The sequence below is a fragment of the Xenopus laevis genome, chromosome 1L, assembly GCF_017654675.1.
Source record: "Xenopus laevis strain J_2021 chromosome 1L, Xenopus_laevis_v10.1, whole genome shotgun sequence".
In the NCBI taxonomy this organism is placed as follows: Eukaryota; Metazoa; Chordata; class Amphibia; order Anura; family Pipidae; genus Xenopus; species Xenopus laevis.
In genome coordinates this window covers 68,229,494-68,251,825 of record NC_054371.1, presented here as the reverse complement: position 1 = coordinate 68,251,825, position 22,332 = coordinate 68,229,494, and the positions used below count along the sequence as shown (strand labels likewise).

At 37.6% G+C, this 22,332-nt stretch overlaps 1 protein-coding gene across 2 annotated transcripts; it reads left to right on the top strand.

Annotated features, from left to right (window-relative positions):
* The first annotated feature begins 140 nt into the window (after nucleotides 1-140).
* On the top strand, nucleotides 141-20,635 carry abhd18.L (abhydrolase domain containing 18 L homeolog). 2 transcript variants are annotated; one of them, XM_018264565.2, is made up of 13 exons: nucleotides 141-278; nucleotides 6,221-6,327; nucleotides 8,133-8,217; nucleotides 8,404-8,504; nucleotides 8,771-8,849; nucleotides 9,767-9,851; nucleotides 10,814-10,841; nucleotides 11,966-12,104; nucleotides 13,020-13,109; nucleotides 16,893-16,994; nucleotides 17,534-17,906; nucleotides 19,232-19,394; nucleotides 19,910-20,635. In XM_018264565.2, exons 2-13 carry the CDS (start codon nucleotides 6,236-6,238, stop codon nucleotides 19,959-19,961), a joined length of 1,389 nt encoding a protein of 462 aa, XP_018120054.1. In that variant the 5' UTR covers nucleotides 141-278; nucleotides 6,221-6,235; the 3' UTR covers nucleotides 19,962-20,635. The 2 variants fall into 2 exon arrangements, with proteins under 2 accessions (XP_018120054.1, XP_018120002.1); XM_018264513.2 differs by lacking the exon at nucleotides 141-278 and adding an exon at nucleotides 351-507.
* Nucleotides 20,636-22,332: the final 1,697 nt, after the last annotated feature.

The window sequence follows — 22,332 nt, the reverse complement described above, 5'->3', positions numbered from 1 at the left end:
ATTTCTTAAGGGTGACATGCAAAATAAGTTTGAAAAACTAAAATATTTTTATGTTTTGTTGCTGGTTTATTATGCAGCCAGTGTACGGTCCAGGTCGATCTTTATCGTCAAGGTTTTTAATAGAACCAAGAATACTGGAAACGACGTGCCTAGCTTCCGGGCACATCGTTTCCAGTTTCTAATATGGCAGCCACAGCTCATACTGTGCATGCGTCTCGCCTAAACGTGATGAACAAAGTCAAGATAGTTTACCTTTACTCTGATCGAACACAATAGATGTAAGTTAACCATTACCGACGACTTATTCAAGTCTACATGTGTTATGTCAGTAATGCAGCTTACTGAATGGAGGAAGTTCCTCGGGTGCAAGGGGAATGGGGTCATGACATCATAGCCCCGCCCTTAATCACGTTCCACGCGGGGTAACTTTTGCTCTGCAGGCCGGTCACACCGTTTCAAAGGTCGCAGCGCATGTGTCCGGGCTGTGCCCGCTCTGTGGGGCTTCTCGTGAGTATGAGGCGGTGCTGGGGGTGTGTGAGTGTGTTTGCTTGAGGTGGTAAGGGCAAGTCTAAAGCTTCGACCTTGTGCCCCTCATCTGACCCCGTCAGAGTAAAGATGGGTGACAGCTGTCAGAATGAATGATTTACTGCAATTCTCCTGCTCTAAGTGTCCTGCTACAGTCCAGCTACAATTGTCTGTCTGACAGTATCCCTCCCTGAAGCTGAAGGGTGTTTAGGTGTCATGGGGAATCCTTGGAGGTGCTATACACCTAGAGCTGGACAACAGATGCGACACATGGCTGTTGTTATGTTTGGTCACTCTAGTGTTGGTTTCTGTGTAAGCAGCATTCTAGTTAATGTCTGACCTGCTGCAGAACCTCTTGTGCCATGATATTTACTCAACACACGGTGACACAGGTCAACCCGCTCCCTATAAAAGTATTTGGTGGAACGTGAACCAATTAGGGCCCTGAAACTAATCACTTAAAAGTGCTCCTGCAAGAGTTCATTCTTAGGATCCAGTTGTGCCGGAACCTTCCCATGGCCGCTCTTCTTTAGCAGGCCTAGCTCTCCTACACCCCAAGACTTTTTTGATTACAATGAAACTGGTCTCTGAATAGCCTTTTCTCAGAAGTTTTTCTTGTTAACAATAATGTATGTACTCTATGGGTTGTGTTTTGAAGTGAGCCTAATGTTTTACAGCCACAAATCTGGGTGAAAGTTGTGTAAAAATAGTGTTTATAGAAAGCTCCGTTGCAGTTATTGTGCGTAATTTAGCGTAACTTAACATCACAATCATCAATATCACCCCTTACAAAAATCCAGTTGATCTATGCCTTTGCATTAATGTCAGACTTAAGCTAGCCATAGACATGCAGATATGATCGTACAAATCTTTGTGTCGTACGATTTTTGGACCGTGTGTGGAGTGTCCCGACATTTTTCGTGCCATGGCGATCGGTCGACAGGTTACAAAATTGTCGGCTACTGATAGTATCCCTGCATGTGTTGCCGATGTAAGCGGGAGACTGTCACCAGCTGTTGTCGGACATAAGTTTGGACCGATTGCTGTCAGGTGCAGAAAAACGTCTGATCTGTTCTTTTACTACTTTATTTAATCTGAAAGGTTAGTGGCAGGTCGAGAGATTGGGACGTCCGATCGTTCGTCCGATATTGCAGGCATATCTGCACTTCTATGGCCAGCTTAAAGGGATCCTGTCATCGGAAAACCTGTTTTTTTTCAAAATGAATCAGTTAATAGTGCTACTCCAGCAGAATTCTGTACTGAAATCCATTTCTCAAAAGAGCAAACAGATTTTTTTATATTCAATTTTGAAATCTGACATGGGGCTAGACATTTTGTCAATTTCACAGCTGCCACTGGTCATGTGACTTGTGCCTGCACTTTCGGAGAGAAATGCTTTCTGGCAGGTTGCTGTTTTTCCTTCTCAATGTAACTGAATGTGTCTCAGTGAGACATGGTTTTTTTTTACTATTGAGTGTTCTTAGATCTACCAGGCAGCTGTTATATTGTGTTAGGGAGCTGCTATCTGGTTACCTTCCCACTGTTCTTTTGTTGGGTTGCTGGGGGGGGGAAAGGGAGGGGGTTGATATCACTCCAACTTGCAGTACAGCAGTAAAGAATGATTGAAGTTGATCAGAGCACAAGTCACATGACTTGGCTCAGCTGGGAAATTGACAATATGTCTAGACCCATGTTAGATTTCAAAACTGAATATAAAAAAAATGTTTGCTCTTTTGATAAATGGATTTCAGTGCAGAATTCTGCTGGAGCAGCACTATTAACTGATTCATTTTGAAAAAAAAAAACATTTTTTCCCATGACCGTATCCCTTTAATGCCTATAATTCAGCCATCAACCTCTTACCTAGGTTTGGGTCATTTTTTGCAGGGCAGGCCATCATTTTCAATCAGCTTTCCAGGCACCCCCTATGCCACTTCAGACTCAAGAAAAGTTCTGTGCTGAATATGTGCCAAGTGTTGAAGTCTGAGGGGTAATGCCAGGAAAGATGACTGTTGCAGAATATTACCCTGGAATGGGTAAGAGGAAGCAAGTAGACTTATTCAAAAAAAGTTTCTGTTCTAGAATAAGTTTCTCCAGCACGGAAATCTGTCTTAAATGACCCGTAATATTTAAGTGATTCGTAAAATAGGGGTTCACAAAAATGAATTAACACCTATAATGTACCCTTCCAAGTAATCGCTTAAGTGCCAGCTTGAAGCTTCAAGTGTCTTGAACATGCCTATACCAGATATGTATAGTGTTATGAAGGTTTCTGACTTCTGTAGATGAAAAAAATCTCCCAGCAGCAAATGACCGAATTTCAAAGCACTTCAGTAGAATATGGCGCTTTGGATTCCAAAGTCATTAAATCCTGGAACAGTAGGTTTACCCAGGAAACCATACATTTTTGAAAAGTACAGGTTCTGTTCCATCCAAAATGGGTAACTATATCTTTCTACTCTTAATTACCAAACATCAAAGCTTTTCTGAATAAAATTTATAAAAATGTTGAAAAATCACCTCAATTTTACTTTTTAAGTTGTTATCTCTCACCTAGCATTAGGTACCAAGAAAAAACATCCTAAATATGAATGCCAGGGGTCCACTGAACAGTTTGATGCCTATTGTGCGAAGTATCTGGCGTTTACTTCAGTTCATGCATATGAATTCAGGTGAGCAGAGGGTAGTGTTTATATATGTTAATGTAGAAATGTCACACAAAATAATGCAGAGCTGTCACAGCTGTCACAACTATTCTGTGGAAAAACTAAGGCTATGGGCATGCAGGCTGTTGTCAGCCTGCGTATTTTTGAATTTGATCAGCCCGTCAAACATAGCGGAGCTGAAGCTGAGGTCAGTGTGTGACTGGACCCAGGCTGATTGAATTCACTGACAACAGCCTGTGTGCTCATAGCCTTTGTTTTTACACATAATAGTTTGTGACATTTCTGTATTATTCTATATACTACACTACTTTCTGCTCACCGGCCTTATGTTGTCTGATAGGAGACACTTCAGGGGGTTTTAGGCAAGCCTGGACTGGTAATCTATGGATTCTGGCAATTGCTAGAGGGTCTGCTGTAAGGTGTCATAGGGTAAGCTGACCATTCATCGCTGTTCCAGCACTTCTGTCCCCCTGAAGAATTGACCCTGTGAAACGTCCCTCTCTGGCAAAATAACTTAGAAAAATCCCCATGCAGTATTAAAATCAGGGCCTGCAATCAGGGCATCTTTTTACAGGTAGAGGTCGCATGAGAGTACAAGAACCTGGAAGCAGAAGAGCTGAGGCAGCAAGGTTATGCAGAGAATGGCAGATCGACTTTTCCGCCCCGTACTGGGTTCTGCTGGGGAGGGAAAGAACTGTGTTCCTGATTGTGTGGATTTAGCTGACAGATTAGAAATCCTAGTGACTCGCTGCAGAAAAATGTGTTAAATGTGAAGGACATGTTGTGACTGATTTATTATGTAGGTTAAATGGGGTTTTGGTTAGTCCAAATGTACAAAAAAAAGTTTTTAGGTTCAGGGAAGTTTCAATGAAAACAAAAACTCATGGTGATAATCCAGTCCTGCATGTTCTCATAGCTAATTCCTCTTAAAGGGGAGGTTATCTTTTAGTAGTTTATAGAATGGCCAATTCATTATATTTTTTTTATGGTTTTTTAATTATTTGCCTTCTTCTTCTGACTGTTTCCAGCTTTCAAATGGAGTCCACTGACCCCATCTAAAAAACAAATTCTCTGTAAGGCTACACAATTATTGTTAATTTTTATTACTCATATTACTAATACAGTAGAACCCCCATTTTATGTTTTTCAGGGGACCAGAAAAAAATGGTGTAAAATCCAGGAAAATATAAAATCAAGGAAATGTCTTATGCATAATATATAGGTGGGACCACAAAACAACAATGTATAATGAGGGAAAACTTAAAATCAGGGGATGTAATATGGGGGTTCTACTGTATTGCTTTTCAGTCTCTCCTGAATAAAGTCCAGTCAGTTATTCAAATCACTGCATGGTTGCTAGGGTCATTTGGATCCTGGTAACCAGATTGCTGAAATTGCAAACTGGAGCTGCTGAATAAGAAAAGGTAAATAACTCAAAAACCACAAATAAAAAATGAAAACCATTTGCAAATCACTCTACATCATACTAAAAGTTATCTCAAAGGTGTGTTTATGTGGAAACATTGTTTTGGTTAGGATTTTCCTTGGTGGTACGGTAAAATATATGACAAAAGCGAAAGTTTAATAATATAATATTTCAGCACAAAGGTAGCAGCAGCTACTACTGTGTTTGGGAGGCCTGAGGCAAAAGGATTGTAGTGATTGGGGGTGATCAGTTTTAGATTACAGCAGTTTGACCTGTAGATGGAAAAATATGAGCTAATTGGCAGGATCACTTATTGGAAGTGCAGGTAAATGAACAGCATGAATGACTGGGTTTGGCTATAGTAAACTACAACCTTCAGCTTGTTTGGTTTTGGGTTATGAACTTTGATGCAGTTCCATCAGAGGCTGATTAGTCTAACTAGTTGTTTTGACATTACTTTAGAAATTGTAAAATTGTATTTGCATGAGTGGCTTACGTTAGGCTTTTAAAGAGGCAGTATACTCAATTTTTTTAATACGAGTTCAAAGAATATGACTTCTGCTTGCCTATTATTTTAATTAAGAAATATCCATATTTATGTTCTGTAATTATTTCCACTACACATGGTAAATATCTAAACTGAAAGTAAGTCATTCCTGGTTCTTGTAAGTTGCTTAAGACAAATTACTAGTCTACTGAGCAGTCCTCTATATAATGACCTACATTATATCTCGAAGCCTGACATGGGCTGGAGTTGGGGGAAGGGTTGTTTGTACAGAGGGCTTCTTTGGCTGGTTATTTGTTTTAAACCGTTTGTAAGAACAGGAATTTGGAATAACTCAATTTCAGTAATTGCCCTGTTTAGTGAAAGAAATATAAAAACATGATTTTCAGCACAAGACATATTAATTGAAATAATGTTAACAATCGGGGTACACTACCACTTTTAAGTACATGATTGGTCCCCATCCATGTTTTGATATGATTGGCCATTTTTTCTTGCACGTGAAGAGGCAAACTAATAAGTACAGGGTCGTATCTTTTCAGTTGTCATGGTGTTTTATTTTGAACTGATAATTTTTTATTTATTTAACATATGCTCTAGCCTGAACGAAGTTAATTCGCATTGAATAAGAGGCCAGGAAGCTCAGAATTCTTGCTGCTTTACATGTCCATAATTACATGCTAATGAAGCAAAATACCATTACCCTAAGTCAGTTGTAGTGTTACTATAAATCTCTTTTAACTTCTGCTCTTTTGTCTGTCGACGCCAAAGAATATCCGTGGCTAAGCATTTGTTCATCGTCTAACAGGGGGAAAAAACACCTTCTTTTGTCTATTTTGCAGTTCCCAGTCGGCAGTTTCTATAGGCAGCATATATCCAAAGTTTGCTACTGAAAGAACTTACTATACAGGGTGGATGCAGGTATCATCAGCTGATGTCATTGTGCTGATGTCATAAAAACATGGGGCTGATTTATCAAAGATTGACAGGGGAATTTAGAAAGATTCGAGGCATTTTAATATTTTAGAAAAAAAATTCTCTTTCACAGAAGCACTTTGCAGATGCACTCTTTTAATGTTAAAATTTCCTTTCTGCCAGATGTGACCACCGCAAATGGGCTTGAGTAAATTGGATGTTCTTTATAGGCGGTTGCTCCTTACCAGATTATTTATCCGAGGATGGGGAAAACCAGAAGATCTAAAGAGGTAAATTGTTGCCGTGCATTCTTGTGGGGGATTGTTATGATCACTTGTAGGGGTCTATACATTATATTCTATTACATTAAACAGGTCAGTACTATTTAATATGGTGTTAAGTACCTTTGGTCACATAGATAGATTTCTCATATCATTCAGTTAGTGTATGACTAAACTGTGTGACTGGGTGTGTGTTTCTGATCTGTGGCATCTAATGCTGAATTCGGATTTACATTTCTGATAAATTTAATTGGCTTGCAGTGTTGGTTTCGTAAACAAAGTGTAAAATACACTGAATGCCCACATATTAAAATATGTATTAGTGATTACAAAGCTGATCCATGCCATAGTAAGCATGTCCACATTCTATTTAAATAAAACTAGAGCAGTAGTCCTGACTTAATACAGGATTGGGACCTGTTATCAGAATGCTCTGGATCTGGGGTTTCCCAGATAATAGATCTTTCTGTAATTTGGATCTCCAAATGTAAAGTCTACTAAAACATAATATAAATAGGGATGGGCAAATTTTTTTGCCTTGTTTTGCCGCTGAAATGACACCCATAGATTTGTATGGCAGTGCCTGTCAAAAATGATGCACGTCAAAATTCTTTTGACACCCTTAAACTTTAATGGGTGTCGCCAACATTTCGACGGTGGCAAATTTTTGGCGAAGCGAAAGAGGTCAAATTCGCCCAAGCCTAAATATAAACATTAACACTTAACGTGCCAGCAGAATTTCGCATTTCATTTGGGGGTATTTCTTTGGGGGGGGGGTTTAGTTTACCTTGGTAACTAGGATTTAGAGCTCTAAATATCCCCAAAAAATGCAATTTTTCACAATGTTGTGATGTATACCAGAAAAATATTTTATTATACACAATAAATCTTGGAACAGTAGGTTTACCCCAGGAAACCATATATTATTGAAAAGTACATATTCTGTCGAATCCAAAATGGGTTACCGTGTCTTTCTACTCCTAATTACCAAACATCAAAGCTTTTCTGAACTTAGTGGTTTCTATAAAAATGTAGTTTGAAAATGTGGGAAAAATCACCTCAAAACTTTCACTTTGCAAGTTCGTATCTCCCACATAGCATTAGGTACCAAGAAAAAACATCCTAAATATGAATAGCAGGGTTCCACTGAACAGTTTGATGCCCATTGTGCATAGGATTGCCAAAATATCTGGCGTTTAGAGACCCCAAAATGGATATATAGCAGACAAAATTTTCATTGCCAAAACAAAGTAACACTCAACTGTGAAAAAATTCAATAAAATCACTAAAGTTTAATAAAACCAGAAAAATCAATGCTTTTTTTTTTTTGCTTAGTGTAATCAGCAGTCAGAATCACAGTTTGAATATTTTAGCTTGGCAAAATAGGTTTTACGACAAAAACAAGCGAACAACACCTATTCAGAGCAGAAAAGGCAATGAAATGGCTAAAATTATGCTATTTGCAATGGATGATGCGATAAAAAAAAGCACAAAATTGTGTGTGTGCATATATTTAACTCTAACCTGGGGCAGAGGCTGCAGATTCATCTGGAAGGGCTTCCGGGGTCCCGTGAAGAAAAGGAATCCGTCTTCGTGCTTGATCCACATGCAGGATACACTTAGATTTCATATTCCTGCTGCTAATTTCTTTGGAGAAATTAAATAATTATTCAAGCTTCTACATACTTTGACAGCACCTAGACTTGATAATGACTACATTTATTTGGTATACCAGCCCCATCCCACCTGGAATTGAACTGGTCATGCTGTAGAGGTTGACACAGGCTGGGTGCCTTGTTTTTTATATTTTTAAGGATATTTGAATTTCGGAAGATTATTGGAAACCGAGAAAAATGTCAACATTTGGTGTCAAATGACTATCCGGTGCATATAGATAAGGTAACACTATGCATTTTCATAATGAAGTTTAATATTACTTAATACTGGAATTATTAATTATGAATAGTTTCCATTTTATTCTTAAGGGTTTTATTTTAACTGTATATCTGTAAAAGGGAGTGTTAAATGCAGCTAATACATTCTGTAATGCAAAAAGCATCACAGTATTGTCTTACTTTCTTGTAGGTTGAAGAGCAAACTGACTGTAAGATATTTGATGGCCATTTTACTTCTCCACTTGCTCACTATGTACCTGAAGTCATGCCTTCTGAGTCCGTTATAGCTAGGTAAGGGTACATATTTTTTTTATATTTTACCATCTTTCTGTTTTTTTCTACATTGAAATCACGGTTATATCGTAGTGTGATTGCCTAATGGCCCAATCAGTAACTATACGAGAGTGATACTGTGCCGCCTCTTGCAATAAACTATAAAGAAATAAAGAAAAAGTGGCAAATATTCCACCATAGCAGAGCAGTGTGCCCAATAAAGTAGATTCCCCCTATATCACTACTGACAAGATACCTGTTTTACAATGTATCTATTTGTGTAGATTCCAGTTTATTGTTCCGAAAGAATGGAAGACAAAGTATAGACCTGTTTGCATTCATCTAGCTGGCACAGGAGACCATGTGAGTAAAAAAACAAAAATATGCAACATGTTTATTGTTCCAAAAATGTATTTTTACTTTTAAGTGTGGTTTACTAAAGGCTTGTGCTTCCTGCCTTCAATCATTTGTTTTGCAATCACCAACTTATACATAATAAGGGATGTTTTACTAAGTTATTGAGCTACTTATTGCAATCATTCATTTTAAAAACAATAAATAAGTTTGCTGTCAGGGGCAGAACATCGGCTGATCTGTTCTTTTGTACTTTATTTGATCGGAATGGTTAGTGGCAAGTCGGGAGATGGGAAATGTTTGCATCTATGGCCAGCTTAAGGGCTAAAATGTAAGCGTTCTAAAGAAAGGGCAAAAGAGCAACAAATGCCTGCGTAACTGACTGAGAGAAAGGGAGGAAATTGCTAAAGGGAAAAATATATGGAAATAGATAAGTATACTGAAAGCAGAATTAGAGAAATGAGAAATGATATAATGCAGAAGGATAGGAAAAAAATCTAAAACAACTTAAAGTTATATTTAATTGACATATTTTATTTTAAACAAATTGGTCACATTATCTAGAGTTTCTAATATGTTTGAAAATATTGTTGAAACTATATTTTAACTTTGGAAGGAATAGGATCGGACTTTACGAAGAAATTTTAACTGACTGCGAAATACAGTATGTTGGTGCTTCATGAATATGTGTTTAGAAGAAATGTAAAATTGATTCTATACAATTGGCAATTTACATTTCTATTTGAAGATGCCAAGATATTTTTTAAAAAAAATGTACTGCTAATATTATAAATTTTGTACTGAGGGCGCTTATCAAACAAAAGAAGAACTGTTCTAATGTTTCTCAGTTGACAAAAGACATTTAAAACCTCTGTTAAATGTTCTCATGGTTTTCCTTTAATAATGATATCCTTTCTTCTTACTAGTATTACTGGAGGAGACGTACATTAATGGCTCGTCCAATGATCAAAGAGGCTGGAATGGCTTCCCTGTTGTTAGAAAATCCATATTATATCCTTTTCTGCTGAGAGAATATTTAGCACTTTTTGTAAATTAATTCCAAAAATGTTGACATTTAGCTGTCATTAAGAGATGCTGTAGAAGGCAGGAAAGACTACTGTTCAAAAATATCTTTCTTTCTTATAAGTTGAGTATAGAATGTTTTCTTTCATACCTTGCAATTTTCTGCTATAGGTTGTTTAAGAAAGTAATGCAGCATAAATGTATATCCCTGTAAATAAACATTTTGGTTACTTTTGTTTTTACATCATTTCCTTTTTTAAGCTGTCTAAGGGCAGAGACGCACGCTACTATTTCGGAAGTTTAGTCACCCAGCGACAAATCGCTTCTTCTTCAGGTGACTAATCTCCCCGAGCTGCCTTGCCGCCACCCCATTGGCGGGATGTATTGTTTCGGCTTTCCGAAGTCACCTGAAGTTTCCTTGTGAGCGTTCCGAGTGCCATTCCGCCAGCGATTTACATTCTAGCTGGCGGGAAGGCAGTTCGGGGAGATTAGATGCCCGAAGAAGTGGTTTGCCGCTGGGCGACTAATCTCCCGAAATAGCGGCGTGTGTCTCTGCCCTAAAGGGGATTTTAGATTGGTGACTTAATTGTCATTGATGATGCACTGTGGCTTGATATATTCAGCCATATTTCAACTGAAACACTTTGCTCCCTAGTGTAATTTATTCAGTGTGACTTTAAGGGCAAGATAATAAAACACCACTTTTATCAGTGCAGCCTGAGAGTACATTATATTTTAATTACTTGAAAAGACTTTCATTTTTTTTGGTGTTACTGTTTCTCTCATGCCGAAAAGCACGAGCAATGTTAAATAGGCCCCGTAGTGTAGTGAATAAAGGTGCATTATATGGAAACGATTGGAGAGCACTTGCTTACTAAGCAATTTCAGAATGGATAAGTCTCTTCTTATTAATAGAAAACGTTCATTTTGTCCTTGACTCACTTAATAACATGGCTGCCGAAAACCAAAGGACCAAGTGTAAGTAACTGTAAATATTTTCTCCTATATCTTTTAGTTCTGTTGTTCTTATATGGTAATTTTTTTTATTCAGTTCTACAAGTAATTTGCGCTGCTGTTGACTTAAAGTGTTTAAATGTGCTTTTGAAGCTGTGGTTGGTTAAAGGGGAACTTTTGTGAAAATGAAAATATTTATGCTTCATACAGAAATAAGAAACTTAATGTAATCAATGGAAAATCCGGTACCATTTCTGTCATAATCTAGTTACTAATCACTATCAACCTCTCTGTCTCTTTATGCAGGAGTTAGGAGTCTGATTTTGATTGACATGTCTAATATAGCCCTTTGGGAGGGGGTGCTTCTTTTGGCTAGAAGATGTATTAGAGCTCACGTTTAAAATCGTCGGAAATCCTATAACTCTACATGCAGGATTTGAGCCAGTTATTTTGTTAGATATTTTTTTGTGCTGAAATCCGTTATTTGTTGTGTTGAAATCCGTTATTTGAGTTAGCTGTTATACATCTGCTAGTTTTAGTTTTTTGTCTTTGACAAATTAGTTTTTCCTCTGTAATAATAAGACCTACTTTGTACTTTAGCACAGGTAGACAGGCATCGTACGTTCAATTCTCACCCAGATTTTGAAATGAATATGGAAACCCCCCCCTGATCCCAAGTTTTCTGATTAATAATCCCATACCTCTAGTATGTTGTTATAGTATTTTTTGTTATTAATAGAATATTTTTATATGGTTCAGTGCCATTGATGACTTAGTGCCTAAAGAACTGACACTGTGCCTTCTCATTAAAAATAATAGGAATGAAAATTAATTACATGTGTGAATTTGAGAAAGCCAAGACCAAGATATGCGGCTTAGTCCACAAAAATATTGTCTATAAAAAAAAATGATTTGCCAGAAAATGGCATGACAAGATTTGGTTGCATGCTACAGTTTTCTACTTAACTGTGAAGTTAGTAGGTAGACCTTCTGTCTGTTCAATCTATCTGTATAAATTCACAAAAAGATAATTTTAGAGACAAATGTTTGTATAGATAAGTTTTGTATATTGCTTAGATAGATTATTCTTAGTGAATGGGACATTACTAATGTAAACTTCAACATTTTTTTCCCATCTGTGGGAATAGGAGATCTAGTTTGAAGAATGTATCTGACTTGTTTGTCATGGGTGGAGCATTGGTACTGGAGTCTGCTGCTCTTCTACACTGGCTGGAAAGAGAAGGCTATGGCCCCCTGGGCATGACAGGCATTTCAATGGGAGGCCATGTAAGTCATTTACATGTGCATTGTATGTCACTTCATTCAATAAAGTACAGAATTAGAAGGAATTTTATTACAAAGATAACAGACCTATCAACTGCCAAAATTAAAATGCTACAGAAAATCACCTTTTGAATGGGCAAAAAGTGCATTATAAAATACCTTTCTACCACAAAACTGGAAAATGAGCACCCACAAAAAACACTTTACATGTGGCAAATCTGTGAAATATTGCATGATCATAGGGATGTGACACAGATATGGGGTGTTATTTATGAAACTCCGAATGCAAAAATCACAAACATTTATAAAATCTGACTTTTAAAAATTTCACCAATTTTTCTGAATTTATTAAACCCAGAGGATGAAAAAGTCTGAATCTGAAAATCCGGCATCTCAGACCTGTTGAGGTTGCATATAAGACCCGATGATTTTTTGATGTACGCTGGGTTTCGGGCAATAGCCTGAAGTTTTCGGGTGAAAATTCTGAAAACGTTGTGAAAATCTTGAAATTTGGATGAAAAAGTCCGAAAAATTGTAAAAATCAGAAATGTAATAATAAATAAGCGCAAGAAACCCGATCGGATTTGATCGGAGTTTGTAGCAGAAAATATTGAGATAAATTCGGACTTTGATAAATAACCCCCAAAGTGTTTTGTATGCAGCAATTTCCATTCAGAGGGAAAGGTATTTTAGCCAATTTATCTTCCACGGAAGAGGCAATTTAGGCCTTCGGCTTTAGCTGCAAGTGGTTAAGATGCCACACAGGTACTGCTGCCCATGGGGTTGAGCTAAATATTCTTACTTTGTTGATAAAAGTGTGTCCTTTTAACTGTGACCTTGATAACCAAACTGCTGCAAGCCACTGTTATGCGGCTGTCTGTTCTGTGGGTTCTAACATTTAAATCAAACTTATTTCAGATGGCTTCTTTAGCCGTTACCAACTGGCCAAAGCCTATTCCATTGATTCCATGTCTGTCCTGGTCAACTGCTTCAGGAGTTTTTACAACGGTACAATTTTATTTTCTTACACTGTGGCAATGCTTCATTTCAAAATTTTGTTTTAGTGTGCGCCTAGATTATACAAGTCCATACAGAACAAGTTTTTTGATAAAGAGGATCTCCGTGATTTAAAGTAAAATTATTGATAAATGTAATTGGAGTTGAAAGTAGTATTTGTATATCCCTTTTTTGTTATTTACACTCCTTGTTCTCACTTTTGAAACAGTGTAGCAGAAGTCAGTTCTTCTTTAGATCTGTGAATCAGCTGGTTTCAGCTTTACTCAGTGTGGCCCACAGGAATACCAGGAAAACTCCTCGGTGGGCCAAGGTATCAGGGGGCCCTCATGCTGCTAAAACATTTGGCCTATTTCATGGACATTCCCTTTTTCTATGAGAACAAAGAGGCTAAATAGGTGGAATAATAGATTATAGTATGTAAAGAAAAGAGACTAGGAGAATAGAGGTTGAGTGAGGAGAGGAAGAAAATAGTACTGCGGGTGGGCCCCTGGTCTAAAAACTTTTGGTGGGCCCCTGGTGTCCCAGTCCAACACTGGCTTTACTGTTTCACAAGTCAGAACCAGAAGTGCAAAGAATAGTACAGACAGACAGACACTGCTTTCAGTTGCAGTTATACTTTATGCATATTGGAAAGATCTTTAAAGGGGTTGTTGACCTTCCAAACACTTTTTTTTTTTCTTCAGTTCAGTTGTTTTCAGATTGTTCCAGAGAAATAGACTTTTTTCAATTACTTTCCATTATTTATTTTTTTACTGTTTTTCCAAAATCTAAGTTTAAATTTTAAATGGGTGGCTCACCTTTAAAGTAACGTTTAGTATGATATAGAACAGCCAATTCTAAGCAACTTTTTAATTGGTTTTCATTATTTATAGTTTTATAGTTATTATCTTTTTCTTCTGATTCTTTGCAGCTTTCAAATGGGCGTTGCTGTCCCTTTCTAAAAAAAAAACCAAATGCTCTGTAAGGCTACAAATGTATTGTTACTGCTACATTTTATTACTGATCCTTCAATCCAGACCCTCTCCTATTCATTTTCCAGTCTCTTATTCAAATCAATGCATGGTTGCGACTGCAATTTGGGCCCTAGATATCAGATTACTTAAAATGCAAATTGAAGAGCTGCTGATTAAAAAGCTAAATAACTCAAAAACCTTCAATAATAAAAAATTAAAACAAATTGCAAATTATCTCAGAATATCACTCTCTACATCATTCTAAAAGTTATCGCAAAGGTGAGCAACCCCTTTAATGTTCGTGTCTCTGGTGTTTGAGTCTGGCAGCTCAGTTATTCAGGTGCAGACTCTGAAACGGTTACAATTTTGCAACATTTAGTTGATACATTTCTCAGCAGCATCTCTGGAGTATCAGCAACTATTGTATCAATTCTAACAGCTGCCTGTAATGAAACCCAGAGATTTTGCTCAGCAGGGACAAAGATAAGAAATGTATCAACCAATGTATCAATTTAGAACAGTTTACAGGGTCGGTGATGCTCCCTCCCAGAGCTGCTTTAGAAGGTGAAATTACACTTTACACTTCAATATTAGAAAAACGGTGACATCGAAAATAGAAAGTCATTAGAAAAAGTAGTTATTTCTGGTGATCTGTCTGAAAACAACTAGTTGTCTGAAGGTGAACAAACCCTTTTATGAACTTTTTTTTTTCTTTATGCCAAACTTTAGTTTTGGGTAGAGATTCCCTTAAATAATTGAAAACTTTTTAAGAATGGAGAAATGCTGGTCCTCTGATTTGAGTAAATGGACAAATGTTCATGCAGCCATATGCCAAGCTCCATGGTGGATTTAATCATATAAGCCTAAACGTAGACCGCTCATATACTGCCTTATGGTTTCTCCGTGATAGATGATGGAGAAACTGACAGGTGACTGGACATTAGTCTTGGTTTTTCTGGAGTGGTTTTTCAGGGCATTGCAGTCATGTGAAAAAATTAGGACACCCTATGAGAGCCTGTGTGTTTTTGTAACATACTTGGACATATGGATATTTAATATCAACTTAAACAATATTGGGAGATTCAAGAAATAAAACAAAAAAAAAAAATCTTCTGTAAAATGTAATTCTACAAAAATGCAATTTCTGGTAAGGAATAAATCAGGACAACCCCTGCAACACTACAATGACCCAAAACATACCAGTAAATCCACCAAGGACTGGCTGAAAACTAAGAAATTGAGAGTCCTGAGAGACGAAGCCCAAATTGAGATGCTGTGGGGTGACTTGAAACAGGCTGTATCTGCAAGAAAACCCTCAAACATCTCACAGCTGAAAGAATTCTGAATTGAGGAGTGGGGCAAACTTTCCGATTTCAGAGACTGGTAGATGGCTACAAGAAGTGTTTCACTGCAGTTATTTCAGCCAAAAGGGGGTAACACTTATTATGAGGGGGTAGGGTCTCCTAACTTCCTCAGTTAGAATACACATTTTAGTTGATGTCTTATTTAATGACTAAATCAAGGTTAATTTTTGTTGTTTACCTGCAATTAAATTACTTTAATTATATTTAATGCGGTGTCTTAAATTTTTCATATGACTGTATATTAATGTGTTATCCACTGCCCCACTGAACACAAAAGACTGTCGGGGGTACAATAGATAATAGATGGCTTATAGCAAACACAACATGCTTTATGCTTTTATGAAACAAAAAGTAAATGTACCATAGACATCTAGTGGCCCTTAGCAGTGAGGTTTATACACACAGCAAAGTGCAGCAAGTCCTATTACTGTCCCAATGGTGCTCCGTCCAGGCACCCAATAAATCAATGTAAGTTCAAAGTATAGAACAGAAGGACAGAGTTGCAGGTTAACTGCTAATGTGCAAATTTATTGTAGTCCACACGACTAGTGGCCCTTAATTATGGCATAAATGTTAAAATCAACTAGGGATGCACCGAATCCAGGATTCGATTCAGGGTTCGGCCTTTTTCAGCAGGATTCAGATTCGGCTGAATCCTTCTGCCTGGCGAACCTAATCCGAATTTGCATGTGCAAATTAGGGGCGGGGAGGGAAATCACATGAGTTTTTGTCACAAAACAAGGAAGTAAAAAATGTTTTCTCCTTCCCATTCCTAATTTGCATATGCAAAGGATTCGGTTCAGTATTCGTATCTTTCACAAAGGATTCGGGGGATAGGCCAAATCCAAAATAGTGGATTTGGTGCATCCCTAAAATGAACCTACAAATTATATTGAGTTTTTTTATGCTGAGAGTCTTTTCAGTAGGGGGAAATGAGCATCTATTATATGTGTGTGACGTTGAAGCAAACTGCCAATAAAAACAAGAAAATTAGGTTGGTCTTTATTTTATTTGCTTTTCTCTGGCTTGTTTGGTAGGGTACAATTGGTAGAGAGTCAGGCCTGGACTGGGAGTCAAAATAGGCCCTGCCATTCCAAGTACGCAGAGGCCCAAACGCCCCCCTACCAGCCCATTCTATGGTAACTTTCTATGGACCCATACAGCAGCCCCTCTGGCATTTGCCAGAACCCACAGATTGCCAGTCCGGGCCTGGTAGAGACTACATCCATCAGTCACCTACAAGTTAGAAAACAGAAGCAAAGATCTGATTGGTTGCTCTGGGCAACATCACCAGTGATTGAACAGCATGATAAAAAGGCCCCTACTGTTGTTTAAATGAACTGTTATAACCCATCAGTAACGTTCACTTTCAAAATGTGCTCCTATCAGTCCAGATGGATGAGTACAGTTCTAAATTATGCCGACTGTATTATATTACATTTCTGCTTCTCTTGTAGGGTGTTTTAAGTAAGGCTGTTAATTGGAGAGAGCTAGAGAAGCAGTACTGCACACAAACAGTCTATGAAGAGGAAATTATACATCTTCTCGAATATTGTGGGGTAGGTAATCATCATCATTTATTTATATAGCGCTGTCAAGGTGCTTAGGTAATTATGCAACCTCACCATATTTTTAGGTTCCAATAAAATAAGTCTTTTAAATGAATATTGCTGTGATAGTATATATGACTATTGATATAATGTATTAGAGGGTTGTCTGTCTGGAGGCCCCAAGGCAGGTGTGGCCATCCATGGACTTTTTGTTTTTGCCTAAATGAACTGCCCAAGAGACCCATGGGTTTCTTTGTGTAGTGTAATCATCTTATCACAATTCAGCTCCCAAACATTTGGTATATCTGGCCTGTTAAGTGCAAAAAGTTGGATAGGGCTGAATTAATATATCAGTTGGATAGTTCAACATGCTTCATCTATTTATCAGATTTATTTTCATGCTGCTTTAAACAAAATGTGGGAAGGGGAATTGCGTTGGCTGTTATAAAGGAGCCAAAAGGATAAACACAAAATATCTTCAACCATTTGTTTGATTTCCTGCTACATTTGACACATTTTTAACATCTTTAACTTGTCTATCTCTGTAGACAGATTCTTTCAAAATGGGACAGGATTTTGTAAAAAATTCCCCAAGGAGCCTTGATAGCCTGGCCCACTTAAAACTGGCTTCAGACATTTTTGACTTTAAGGATACTAGGGACTCCTTGTCTGCTGAGCCAGTACAGCCTTTGCATACTAATCACGATGCTAACGGGCTGATGTTCCAAAGCGGTTCCAAAGTATCTATTATTGGGCAAGAACCCACTGGTCAAAATGTCAACAGCTCCAAATCAGGAAGGCCACGGGGACTGGGAAGCATGAGAAAAGAAGAGAACAACAGGAACAAAGCTCTGCAGAGGGAATCTTTTCTGTTCATGAAAGGGGTGATGGATGAATGTACACATGTAGCCAACTTTTCAGGTAAGGTTAAGTCTACTCTGAAGCAGGAAAACACACATGTTCTGAACAAATAGTTGTACTTTTTATGTTATAAAAATCTATCTGCCAAAAATCTGATTTTTTTTTTTTTTGCCAAAATCCCAACCTTGTCATACTACTAGGAGATTTCCTTGATTGTAGTGTGAAGGCGTTGCCAAATCATCACAATTTATGGACCTTTTCTCCTTTGAAAAGTTGCAGAGACAAAATTCAGACACATTGCCATGGGAAATCTATGACTAGTTACTTATGTCTTGTATGCTTCAGATTTTCCTATGGCCTTCTTCTCTTCAGGATATACTAGACAAAGATGAGGGATATCACTTGGCAGCATTAATAACTTTCCCATTTGACAGAAAATACAGATCTCAAATAACATGGTAGCCAATATATGTCAAGCAAATTTGAAAAGGTATGGTGTAATTCTGGTTACTACACAAAGGATTATACTTCCTAGCAAAAGCATTTTGACCCAATAAGTCATTTTACTGAACAATTACTACACTGAGATGTTGTCCTTAGCTTGTGTTTAATTGGACTTTCCTTTATTTGTATTTAAAAAAAGAAAAAATTGAGCCTGATGGCGCATAGCCATTTTCTCCATCAGCACTAATGGTTCTCGGGCCACACATTACAGTATTTTCCAACCAAGTGCTGTCTGTACTAGCAGTGTATAGTGGGCCAAAATCACTTCTGAACAGTGTGCAAGTCATGTACATATCTACCACAAAAGAGCTATTTACCTATCCAAGCAAAAAAATGTGAAAAAAAAATCTTATATAAATAAAATGTATTGAAAAAAGTACTTGCTTCAATACATTCTTTTTGGCCTTACACCTTGTGCCAAAAATGCTGGTTGCTTCCATTTTGATGAACAAGATTCAATGTAGAGGGCATACAAATGTGAGGGGCCCAAGGAAAAATACCTGTCTTGAGGGGGTGTTACTCTCAGGGTTCCCTCTCTGTGTGCCTACACATAACTGACTTGCACCTTTTGAAATGTGCATTAACACAAGCATTAACAACTGCAAAATGATGGCAAATGTAATTGCAACTTGCAAACAATTAACAAATGCATTCACATATTCGCATAAGTGTTGATAAATCATGCACAACTTGAGGAACGCAGCTAAAATCGTCCTTAAATTCTGGGAAATAACGGCTTTTTTGGGGAGAAAAAAAAGTGGATTTGAGCTAATGCAAAACAAAGTTAAAATTGAACATTTAAAAAATAAAGAGCAATATCATTGTAGGTACACATAAGTAAATTGCATTTTATATTCTTTTTTATGTAACCCTCTATCCAGCACCTGTGGATCCAAGTTTAATTATAGTTGTCCAGGCCAAAGAAGATGCCTATGTCCCAAGGACTGGTGTGCGTGGACTTCATGAAATCTGGCCAGGCTGTGAGATAAGATATCTTGAAGGAGGTCATATTAGCGCCTACCTCTTTAAACAAGGCCTTTTCAGGTTAGTATATACTTTATCACACATTTTTAATCACACATTTTTAATGAAAGGGTATTTGTAAATGTACTAGCTAATAAAAAATACAGTATGTCTGTCCATTACTATTCACTCAAATTCACTACTGACTACCGTTACCATTGAAAGAATGATGTCTGCTAAAATTAAATAAGCTTTATCAGAAAGGCCTATAAAAATACACCAGTAAACCCTCAAAGTAATGCTGCTCTGGGTCCTCTGTCAAAAGAAACACTGCATTTCTTTCTTTCTATTGTGTACACATGGAAATATTTATTAGGCTATTCTACCTTCTGCTTGAATGGCAGCCTCTTATAAGTAATAGTCTATTTTGTATAAACTATGTATAAATATGTAAATAAATAAGAGCCTTTTTTCTATATGGCAACCCAGCGAATCCATCATCTTTATGGTATACCTGATGTAACAATACGTTATATGCCTCTTTCACCAAAAAGAATGATTGAAGTGTGGATTCCTTTTATTTGTTTTCCTTTTAGACAAGCAATCTATGACGCCTTTAATCGATATCTTCAGAAATACCCAATGTGATCTTGTGGGAAATTCATTCCGTCCTTCTACATCAGAAGTAATTTAAGGACTAATTTAAGAAAGTGTATGAACAGACATTGCACAAAGACCTTACTGGTTTCTACGGACCTTCATCAGCAATGCACTACTCAGCCAACTTCTGTGAAGGATTATATACTGGTATCCTCCGAAATTGCCACAATTTACACATGCTGTATGAGTGTGTGTGGATTGTTTTTTTTTTTTTTTTTTTTTTTTGTTAAACCACATTTTCATTTGAAACTATTTTTTTGTGTTTTATTTTACTGTGTATTTGAAACGCCTTTTAGCGTGCTCTGAAACTTTGTAACTTTTTAAAATGCCTTTAAATTTTTTTTATTTTTCGCAATTTAAACTAAGAATTGAAGATGCCAAGAAAACATAAATGGATTTGATTTTTTGCACTTAAAAATAGCTGAGGCTAAGATATAGTTTGTGCCTGGTAAGAGTGAAAATAATAATAATTAATTAAAAAATTAACACTTTTTTTCATTATCATTCAGACTTCAATATACCTTATTTTAATTGATTCAAGTGTTTTATTGAGAGTGATAATAACAATAAAAAAGTATTCATATCAGAATGCCGTATACAGAAGATAATATATTTGTATGCCAAGCAGTGTTTGTGATTAAAGACTTTGACCCCCCCCCCAATCCGTTTACATTTTTAGTCTGTATTTCCAAGCATCTCCTGACAAATACTTGCACATGTTTTTACTGACAGTTTCAAAAGGAAATCTGGGTGACGAAGTTTGGACGCTTTGGCACCTCGATTTTTGGCAACTTAACTTGCTGCTTAAAGCTCCCCATGTGTCACCCTTAGGGAACAAAAGTGCAAAGATACACATTTCCCTTCCTCTAGATCAAAGCTACCCAAACTGTGGAGGTGGCCCACCTGGGGATCATCAGTCTGAGGAGTAGGGAAGAATAGGGAACGAAGGATGCCTTCAAGGCAGCTCTATCTACCAGGCAGATAACAACTGAGCCACACCCTCCTCCTAGGCTAAACACACCTCTCCCAGCTGATTGGTCAGTATACTCTAGCATTGCATTCATTGAAGTTGTCAGATATGGAGTGTGTGATGTCCTCTGCGCCTCCCTTTGATGATGTGCTATAACATACTAAAAAGGTGACCCACCCCTTTAAGATAAGCAGGTCTCTTGGGAGAACAGAGTAGCAGCTTAAAGGGCCATTCACTTTCATTAGCAAAACTGTTATAACACTTAAAACATTGCACTAAAACTGACCGAAACGTGTTCAAACTTTCATAACCTGCCACATTTTCTAAAAAGGACATTAGGGGGTGTGGCCATAAAATAGGCATGGTCAAAAATTTTGCAGCATTTCATTTTTTGAATGTTGGGAGGTATGTATCAAAAGAAGCACTAGTATCTGGGGCAGTATTGGGTCTGCGCTGAGTCAGCACATGTAAGGTTGCACCCTCTGAACAATTACACTTTCTACAGCAAAAAAACTGAGGCAAGATTATGAAGAGGCAACACAATTTAGTAAATGAGCACCCTTAAGTTCCTAGGCCTATTGGCCGCCAAACCTTGGTGTAGGAATGAAAACACAATGGCTATAATATCAATGTTTATTAATGCCTTTGGAGGAGGCACTGTCTTCTGTAGAACAACCATTAAAGAACATGGTCAAGGAAAGGGCAGTAAAGACTAAATCTCCTCTAAGAGGCATACATCCCGTGGTGCCATCCTTCCTTTTCAGTCGTTCCTGTTTTTGTGATCTGAAGCACTAAAGTTAAAAAAAGCACTAAGTTCCCGAAGTGAAATACCCATGGTGCAACGCTCTTGCTCAGTCTAGAAGGCATCGCATGCGCATTGTAAAGGAATCGTGAGTGCGCACAATAAAGATACCTCTTTATACTTATCCGGAGTGCTGTCTGGAACATTTTTCTTTTTGGATTTATCACAGTTGGAGTGCAGGTGGCTGAGCACACGGAGCTCATAGAGCTGATTGGGGAGACTGAAACAGTGGGGTGAGTCTTGAGCGGTCACATTCCTATTGACTTTCCCAATTTTTTTTAACTTGTAAGGGTGGCCCTGGTGCCAATGGTTTTTTTTTTTTAACTTATAAGGGGGCCCTGACCATCATTAGCTTTTATAACTTGTGTGTGTGTGGGGTTACTTTTTTAGCGCTGTTGTCTGTGTGGTCTTTTAACTGTGATGTGGAGTGGGTGGGGTCTTGGGCACCCTGGTCCCAAAAAAGTTGTTGTACAGGGCCCTGGGATTTCTAATGGCGACTCTGTAGCCAAGGTACAGATTTGGGCTACTTTTTGGGCCTTTGGTTGGTTTGTAATTTGGAAACCAGCCAAAGTTTTTCCTTGCCCTAA

Bases quoted from the DNA above. Each gene is read 5' to 3' on its own strand.
- abhd18.L (XM_018264565.2), top strand. From the start codon at position 6,236: ATGGGCTTGAGTAAATTGGATGTTCTTTATAGGCGGTTGCTCCTTACC. The intron at 10,842-11,965 runs GTAAGTAACTGT...CTGTGGGAATAG, and splicing joins CGAAAACCAAAGGACCAAGT to GAGATCTAGTTTGAAGAATG. The intron at 19,395-19,909 runs GTTAGTATATAC...TTTTCCTTTTAG, and splicing joins TTTAAACAAGGCCTTTTCAG to ACAAGCAATCTATGACGCCT.